General features: G+C 53.0%; 1 protein-coding gene across 2 annotated transcripts in view; it reads right to left on the minus strand.

Annotated features, from left to right (window-relative positions):
- Ski (SKI proto-oncogene) overlaps positions 1 to 9,770 on the minus strand; it is a 71,110-nt gene extending 61,340 nt beyond the window's left edge. For both annotated transcript variants that reach the window (XM_005368657.2, XM_005368655.2), the window contains exon 1: positions 8,784 to 9,770. In XM_005368657.2, coding sequence (XP_005368714.1) covers positions 8,784 to 9,752 — 969 coding nt within the window. In that variant the 5' untranslated portion in view covers positions 9,753 to 9,770. The remainder of the gene's footprint in view (positions 1 to 8,783) is intronic.
- Between the last annotated feature and the right edge of the window lie 44 nt (positions 9,771 to 9,814).

Consider the following 9,814-nt stretch of genomic DNA (forward strand, 5'->3'; position numbering starts at 1 on the left):
CTTGAAAAACCATAAATAATGAATGAATGAATTAGATAAGGAAACATTCTTTCTTTATAACAGAGATGATTTTAATAACAACAGGTAAATTAAAGCAAATTCTAAATTCAGCCAAAAGAACCATTTATAACTACCCATTACACACTAAAACATCCTGGTAGAATAGGTATTCAGAACCAGTGGCTGAAAAGAGGACCTGGTAGACAGAGCCTAGACATGGGCAGGCTATCTGAACTCCAGTGTCACAAAAACCACTCTAGCTCAGGAGAATCAAGGCAAAGACCTGAAAGAAGGCTTTCAGGTAGCCAAGCAAAGAACATCAAAAAATAGTTCTCTTCACCTCTCCTAAATGGACTGTAAACCCCAGACTCTGAGAACAATGTCTAGGGATAGCCAACTGCACGCATCACAAAGCTCTCCTAACAGGACACTGGCCCCTTGCTATCCCAGTCTAACCTTCCTGACCCTCATTCCAGGGACCCAGCTCTCCCTGGGTAGAATACATGTGCTCTATTAGCACCAGACCCAAGCGAAGGTTTCTTCCTGCTATCCACCAGGAAAACCCAGGGAGTCACCCTGCCAGCTTGTGCCAGGAAAACAAGGAATGTGACCTAACTAACTGACTGAGCTGTGCAGAGGCAACCCATAAGGTCCACCTTGTTTTCACAGTTTAAAGAGCTTTATAAATTGAGACAAACCCACTAGGGTCAGGCAAGCTGGGCGACACTTATTGCTTAGAAGGATGTTAAAAAAAAAATCACAGTTTTGATAGTTCTGCAAAAAAAAACTTAGCAAATTTACAACAAAACTGTCAAGTAATTAAGGCAAGGCACTTCACACATGAACTTAAACTGCTAATTAAAATCCCCTCGCTTAATTGACTACATTTGCATATCATTCAACTTGGGAGTATAATTCTTTTAATGGTTTGGGCAACACCATTGTAACACCAGGAAGCAGGAGGCAGCAGGTGAAGCAGAGAAAAGACAGCCAACACCATCAAACACCAGGTGGCAGCCCCAGCAGTATGACAGGGACCATCTCCACAAGCACCCAGAAAAGGCACAGCTGAGATCTCAGAACATTATACCAGCTATGGGGATCTAGGCATCTCCCACTACGGCCTTACCCCAAAAGAGCCAAACAAGCCAGGGTAGGTTCCCAAGCAACACACCCCAGAACACAGGACAGCCCCAGCAAGGTCCAGTAGGGGAGGACTTCCTGCAGCTGCCCTGTGGCAACAGCCCAGGGACAGCACAAGTTCCAATGTGCACCTCACTTGGTTTCTGCAGGACCAGGGCCAAGTAAACCCTTAGTCTATGCACTGGTTCTTACGGTGTGGCCCAGCTGGCCCCCACCTGCCAGCCTGCTCCACCTCCTGCTAGAACTAGAGGTCAAAGTCTTTGCCTTGCATTCACCTTCAACAAACAAGTACATCAGTCAAGGTGGTGGTACGCCTTGTAATCTCAATTCAAAAGACCAACGCAAGAACCGGCTGGACTATAGAGCAGGAGCCTGTCCTCCCCCTCCCCCCAAAAACAAGTCCCTCTCTTGACAATTCAGGGCTCTCTTCACTTCCAGAGAAAGATGCCCCAATGCTTGTACTCAAAACAGCAGGCTGCTACCTTCAGGAGCCAGGAATGGAGGTGACAGAGAAAGGAGAGTGCCCTGCCCCAGCAGCCTGAACAAAGCTGGAGCACACAAGGGCACAGCTGCCGCTTCTTCAGGGCAGCAGGGTTTAACAACACATTCTAGACACAGGCCCAATGCTACCTGGTCATCTACAGAACCACAAGGTACCAGAGACTACAGGCCAGTGGCAAGGGCCTCTCCACGGCCATGATGAGGGGCACAGGAGCCATAGAAGGACAGCACAAAATTAAATGAACTGCTCTGTTCTCCCTCCCCTTTCAGGGCAGCCTCCTCCTGTATTTCACTGAAGTGTGCATGGCACTGGTTTACTAAACGATCTGAAAGAGGGTTCTCCAAGAAAACTTTGCACTGTCTACCCACAACTTCTACAAAGAGAACCCAGACATACCTACCTCAGACTGCACCAGAAGGGACCATCACACTGGCCCTGGCACAGCAATTGGCACACACAAATCCTTTATGCCAACACACGTGGGGCAACGGGACTGCTGGGTAAGCACACTGGTCTCTTTAAGTGCCCTAACTCCTGCAGGTCACGTACCTTTTAGGGCTGAGGACATTCACAAACTTCCTGGAGGCCTGGCCAGCTTACCTACACCTCAAGGAAGGGCACCCCAGCAAGGATGAGGCATCAGCCTCATCTCTAAAAACAGACAGCAAGACCCAGGGAGAAGGCTAGGCAGGTAAAGTGCTCGGTGCTCAAGCATGGGACCCGAGTGCAGGATCTCAGCACCCACACTAGCAGTATGCGTCTGTGACCCCAGCACTGAATTCTGGGGCTTGTTGGCCAGTTAGTCCAGCCAAAACAGCAAATCAGAGGTTCAGAGAAACTGAATCTCAAAATAAGGCAAGGAAGAATAGAAAAGGACAGCCAATATCAACCTCAGGCTTACACACAAACACACACACACAGAGAGGCATGTCAACACATGTATATACATACCATGCACACAAAAAAAAAGAAATAAAATGAAAATAGGCACTAAGAACTTCTGTCTACAAGCGCCACATTCCATAGTCAAAATATTCCCATGTTACTTTCAGCACAGAAGCAATGGACTCTGCTGGGAGCCGTCCACTCTGCCTGGCCTTCCCAGTTAGACCAGCAACGCCCAGTACAGGCTGAGGAGTCTGCAAAGGCAGCAGCAGCTACTTCTACTCCAGTTGCTCACAGACTCACTTGTGGACAGACAACCTGCAGCTGACAATGGTTTTCCTCACAGCACCAGAATAAGCTGCTACCAAAGGAGACCATCAGCACACAGTGTACAGGGACCACAGAATCACATGCAAGAGCATCAGGGCGGAGCCACATGACAGCCACAACTCCTCAGCTAAACTGGTAAGGCCACTCCGGGGAGCTTCGCTGTCCCTCAGCTGCTGTCATCTCACACAGGGCGGCCTGTCCTTCCTAACACTTGTCACTTCACACAAACTCAGGAAGTCAGGAAGACCTCAGAGGTCAGTTCCACCTGCTGGTCGACAGGCCTTCATAGTACACCATCACCTCCACCAGGTCCTGGCATAAAGCCAGCTCCCACCACCCATGCCTGCAAGGGTGGGAGCTACAGGAAGCTGTTCCCAACAAGAGCTGCTTCTTTCACAGTGACCAGCGGACGTTCCAGAGGAAGCCACAGTCGGCCTGCAGAGGGCTGGGAGGACATCAGCCCTCACAGCCCCAGCCAAGGGAAACATTCCAGGACTTTCCAAGCACTCCAGCTGGAAGCAGGGTCCAGGTATCTCCCGAATCACATGTGAGGAACAGTCTTCTTCAGAGCACACGGTGAGACAGACGGATAAGCGAAAACTGGCACCAAGGACATGTCCAGCCTTCCCTCCCTTCCCTTCCACAGCCACTGGAGGTCTGGGTTCGAAGCCCTGCCAGCAGTGACTGCTTGCTTCCACTGACTCATTCCTCCACTCCCACTGCCCAGAGACCCAGCTGTGATCAGCCCCCACTCATTCCCAGAAGTCGACAACAGAGCACACCATACCACCACAGATAACAGACAGCTCCCACAGTGCACACAGAGACCAGGTGGGTATGGTGCTACACCTCATCCTCATGGTTACTGAAGTCCTGGCATCCTCTCAGTCAAAAAAAGTAAAATCAGAGACAGTACAAATGCCAAACACCAAGACAGATCTCGGTGACTCTGGGCTCTTGCCAAGATCCCTTTATCTGCTTCCACACAAACAGGTCAGTGACTCAGAATGCTCAGACAAGCTTAGCCAACTCTACTCACAGGACACTTGGTAATGTCACTGTGTAGCGTGCACATGTTCCCTGAAGGCCACAGGCTCCTGCCCTCACATCACTCTTATTTCTAGTCTCACCTAAAACCCATCCAAACACTGGTCCTCCGTTTCAGGAGGCAGGAGTAAACTGGCAGCAGTGCATCTAGAATAGAACCCAGGGTTCTCTAGGCAGCAACACAAAAGCTTGGGGACAGGGCCTCATCTGCGGAGAGCAGCTCTATGAACAACCATTCACTACACTCGGCCCCTGGTGACATGGGTGACCCAGGATAACCTCAAAGTACCTTGACAGGCAGCAAGATCATTGCCGCACAATACTTGGTCTAGAAAGGACCACTGGGTCACAAGAGAAGGTGGGAGATAGCCTTGCTGGAGTGGTATAGGCAAGTAAGCGTGATAGGACCCACAAGGTGCTGTCAGTGGTACAAAGGATAATGATCAACACCTGCTCCTCCTTGGACCACACAGGGCACCAAGAGCAGAGCACCCCCCAGCCAATGATCCCAAGCTCCCATCTAAATAGCATCCAGTTCTCAAACCTTTCCCTTTCATGGCAGACAGGGGTTTGAAAAGAGCAAGGGCTCCCCTCTGTTCAGCTCTACTAGAGCTCACAGAAGTAATCTAGCCTGTGTTTTGATTCAAAACAAAGAAACTTTTAAAAAACATTTCAGTTGAAACTTGCATAATTCTTCCAAAGTAGAAACCTTCCCTCAACTTTCGCAATCCTTAGAAAGAGACACTATTGCACAGAGTCCAGCCCCAGCCATGGCCATCTCACCTCCTGCCAGACAGCAGGGGCAGGGCAGCCCCTGAACCGCAGCCTCCCTGCTGGGGCTGCAGAGACAGCAACTTAGACCTGGCCCAGGGGGGCCCCCACCCAGCTCCAGGGCAGGGCTGGGTTCACACTTGGCCCAGACTTCCTCACCCTCTACATCCTGTCTGCCCTTAGACACTTCAGACAGACATTACACAAACCAACTACAGGGGAGGTTGAGAAACGCTGAGAGTCAATGACCTTACTCTTGGAAGCTTCTTGATGACCCAGGGCCTCCAGTGGGCAGCCAGGGACAGGGGTGAGGGCTACTCAATGACCCTGCTTCCTCCAGATGGTGAGGGACCCAGATGGCTCCCAGAGGAGCCCCAGAAGGTAGCAGGACAGATGGACAGATAGGCTGACAGGCCACAGAAGAGAACTTGACCCTCTCAGAGGGGGATGTGCACCAATAATCATCCCCACCGCCACCCACAGCTGGCTATGGTGTGTGTAGCACCCAGAGCCCACCCTCAAGCTGTTGTCCCACCCTATGAAGACCCACTAGCCTTGGACTGGACCCACCACCTGGGCAGCCATCCCAGAGAGGCCCCTCCTGGACCAGGCCCTGACCTCAGGACCTGGAACCCCACCTTTTTGGCGCAAGTGTCTGGAGGGGAATAATCAATGGTAACTCTAAGAAAGTCCAACACAGAACATGATTCTAGGGGACATTCTTCACAACGATGCCAGTGGACAGAAGAAAAGAACACCCAGACCTGCAGGTGTCCGACAGACAGGGTCCTAACATTGACACCATCCTCTCCTATATCAATCTTCACGTAAGGACAAACCACAGTTGACCGTGGTGGTGCACAAATGTGATTCCATCACTCAGAAGGCAAGACCCTTATCCCAAGAAGACCAAAAGAGCAAACCATAACCCACAGAAAGGACTCCTGAACCCAGCCCTGCACCCAAAAGCTGTTACCATGTCCCAAAACACCCAGTGTTCAGTGTTCCCTAAAGCTGACCACCCGGCTAGGTGTCCAGTTTAGAAACATGACCTCAGTCATATTGTCCACATAACGTGACCCTATCAACTGACAGAACGTCCTGAGAACCCAGGCTCAAAAGAGGACAGAGATGCAAAAACCTAAGATAACCCAAGCTCCTTCACACCAAAGCCCACTTGCTATGGCCAGGAGTCACCGCAGCCCGTGGCCAGCCTGGTTTCCACCCTTCCTATGGACCAGCAGCCACATCCCACAAAGCACACAAAGTGGCAGCTCAAAATGTCATTGTCCATGTTTCTCTTTATGCTCAAAGACTGAAGTCCAAGAGAAAACTGTCCAGGCAGCTGCAAGACGGGAGGGAAAGCTTTACAGTTCCCATTCGTCTGTGCTGACCCAAGAAATATGAGTCTGAGACAGGTTCAACAAAGTGTTAGTCTCAACTGACATGAGGAAAATGAGGCACAGAGGGGCTAAGCATTTGCCCAAGCTCACACAGCCAGTGAGGATGGGAATGTAAGACTAACTCCATGAGGGTCCACAGCAGAACTGGCTCCCTATGGGTCTGCTGGGAAAAGCAGTCAAGGGGGCCCTTGGGAACGACAGGCTCACTGAGCATCCAGGCAGCCTACATCTTCAAAGCTTTACCAGGAGAAAGCTGGGCCTGATAGTCACAAGAGAGAAGTGGGATTTCCCATTTCCCCATGGCATTAGGAAGGCACTGAAGCAGACGCCCACCAACCTTTGCCAAGGGGGGTACAGTGGCCTGCAGCAAAGTTTCAGGCTCCAAGCTCAAAGTTCCCTACTCCCACACACACTCAGCTGACCACAGAAACCACAAGTCCACCTCAACCAGGCCAATTCTACCTGATCCAAGCAGACCCTACCTCAGCCACACAGAAGCCACCTCAGTCAGGCTGCCATAGAGCAAAGCAGCCAAATGTCATCAGAGCATCAGGAACTCAGGAGGACCACTGACCTCCACCCTCCCACAGAGCATTCCGCTCACCCTCAGCCCAAGAGACAGCACATTCTCTGCTCCTTGTGCCCTCCTCAGTAGAACAGAAATAGTAAAACACGCTGTGACGGGAGTAAGGGAGTCATAACCCAGGCCACTCCTCTTAGGACAAGCTAAGACTTCCCAGAATGATGTCCCTTCCTGGGTGTTACCTGTGGTTCATGCAGGTACGCACATGGCGGCCCAATGCGGACTGGAGGAGCACAGTCCAGCCCAAACCCCAACTATAGACTCATAGAGTCTGAGCAGGGAGCACCCCACAAAGAGGAAAACAGTCTATCAGTTCCTCACCATGGAAGCACTCAGGAGCTGGCCGACATATAGGAACCCCACACTGATGCCACCACTGCCTGAGTGGAGCTGGAGACACAAATCACTTTTGAAATTTCTCTTCACTCAGTAAATGAGGCATCAGAGTATTGCCAGGGTGGCTAGCAAGGGAAGGGCAGCTACAAACCACGGCGGAAATGACCCAAGCACATGACCATGGTTCAGCACGCTGTTCTGTGTGCTAACCCCTCAGTGCTGGCACAGGCATCTGAGCCACCTCCTCTGAGCCCAAAGACCCTCATACCCAGAACCACCAGGCTTGTGAGCAGAGGAGGCAGGAGTGTATCCCATTCAGCAGTGGCTGGGACAAAGGGACCATGCATGCCAGTCCACTAAACCTAGACAGAAAGACCACAAATACGCACAACCCGGAGCAGACAAACACAGACACGCCCAACTCAGACACAATTCCTTGCCTACTCAAGATAAGAGGTGTGAAAGCTTCCCAGAGGCGCAGTCTCGCCAGTCCCACATCTCTACTGCAGTCCCAGAAAGTTCACCGGTCACCACACACATGACTACCTCAGGCCACATTGGCTGACAAGGGTGCAGACATTCCGACAGCTAGGCATCCATTGGCAGGACCCACATCAGCCATCAGCTTGCCTACTGACAAGTCCACTTGAAAAGACCTGCCTGCAGCCTCCCCCAAGGATGCATTGTCCTGGCTGGGGCAGAAGTGCCATAGAACACGCAGCATATGCACACTCTCTGCAGCCCCTGAAGAACGAGGCAACGGTCCTTCTTCAGAGCCCCTTCCCCCCACAACTCTGACATTCTGCTGGAGGGGCGCCCAGAGAAAACCGGGCTGCAGCATCTATTCACAGATTTAGAAGGAAAAAAAAAAGTTTGATGCAATAGCTGAATTAATTAGGTCTCCCAAGAATAGCTGAGCCAATGCAGCATTCTGTTGTGTGCAATTTAATAAGCATGGATATTTAAAAGTTACAGATACTTAGGATGCATATGCAAAGAAACTTCCTGTGGACCCCAGCGAACGGCTTAGGTACTAAGTGGCCCAGAAAATGCCCGAGAAGATTCCCACAAAGCCTCTTGACTCACGTACAACACAGCCTGGGCTGACAGAACCTCCACACCAAGTACAAAAGCAACAGAAGGAAATGGGTGAGTCCAAATATACTGCAGACCATCAGCGACTGCCGCCGCTGACCAGGCCAAGTGCCCTTCAGGTGCACAAACGGGATTCAAAGGACTACAAGGGCCAAGTCTCTGCCAAGACAACTAGCTAACTTCGTTTTAATGTCTGTGGCCCGTGATTTAAAGACAAGAAAGCCAGTAAACATACAAGGCTAGTCAACTGGGGACCACGAGACGACATCCCTGTCATAAGGAAGGGGACAAACTTCATTCTCATCTGGACACCTCTGCCGAGGTCCCACGGAGATTTGGGACAGAAAAGTCACAGCCTGGGTCCAGACAGTCTAACCTCGCAGAGCTTGTGGTAGCCTCTTTCTCAGACCTCCTGAGCTCAGCCTACGGGGACAAGGGGTTATGAGCCCTGAGAGGTTAAGAGCCCACTCACTCTTCATGAGTACAGTGCTCAGACAGCACGAAGGCGGCCTTATGGCCTTACCCACAGGAGACTGACAAGGCCCCTAATTTCCTGAAATCAAAACCCAAGGCCAGATAAAGTCGAACCAGGAGCCCCAACCTTTAGAACCCAGAGTGCCCAACCCAGGAGGACTCCCCTCCCCTCCTTGGGCATGGTTTGCTAACCCCAAGCCCTGGGGACACTTACCCGGGGCACCCTCCGCTTGTACTTGTTGGCATAGTCGAACTTCTCCTTCACGTCGTCCAGGCAGCGGCCAAGGCGGGCCTGCTCCTCCTTGCCTGTGTAGTCCTGGCTCAGCAGGATGTAGGCCCGCCAGTTGGCTGAGTCGAAACCCCAGTGGCAGGTCCGGTTCTCCAGGGCCTTGTGCGAGTGTACCACGAACTTGTGCGGCGGGTACATGAGGCGGCAGTCGAGGCACTGGATGCAGGCGGCGCTAGGACTGCTGTACAGCTCGGGCACCAGCAGCCCCTTGCATTTGCCGAAGCACTCGTGGTACACGCGGACGCTGCGCTCGCTGAGCTCCAGGCCCAGCGCCAGGCTGGCCGCCAGCTCCTTCTTGCAAGGCGGCGGATAGGCGCCGCCGTAGAGCAGCGCATTGCACAGGCGCTCGGCGTCCGTCTTGGTGATGAGCCCGCACGAGGGCGCGGAGAAGGGCAGGATGCCCATGACTTTGAGGATCTCCAGCTGGTCGGCGGTGCAGCGCGAGCAGTAGATGTGCAGCTCATCGCACACCGAGTTGATCTGCTGCAGTGAGAAGTCGCGCAGCACCGAGTTGAGGATCTGCGGCAGGCACAGACGCTTCTCGCCTCCCACTACGAAACAAGAGATGGTCTCCCCTTCCAGCACGGTCTCACAGCGCTCGGTGGAGCGATCCGACGGCATGAAGAAGGGCCCGGGCAATACGGGCGGCGGCGGCTGGATGGCAGGCAGGTGCAGCACGGGCGGTGGCTCCGCGGCAGTGGGCACCGGCGCCGGCACTGTGGCCGCGCCCGCCTCCTTGGCGCTCTCCTTCTTGTAGGCCTCCTGCGCCCAGCGCGCCGAGAAAGCGGCCGGGCCGCCCAGCGAGCTCATGGAGCTCAGGTGGAACTGCTCCAACGTCTTCTGCAGCCCCGGGTGCGGCTGGAAGCCGCCCCGGCCGGCCGCCGTCGCTTCCATGGTGCGATCGGGCTCCCCGGGCCGCTCACGCTCCCGTGCGCCCGGGCCCCCACGGCCTCCGC

Source organism: Microtus ochrogaster, unplaced genomic scaffold, assembly GCF_000317375.1.
Source record: "Microtus ochrogaster isolate Prairie Vole_2 unplaced genomic scaffold, MicOch1.0 UNK38, whole genome shotgun sequence".
In the NCBI taxonomy this organism is placed as follows: domain Eukaryota; kingdom Metazoa; phylum Chordata; class Mammalia; order Rodentia; family Cricetidae; genus Microtus; species Microtus ochrogaster.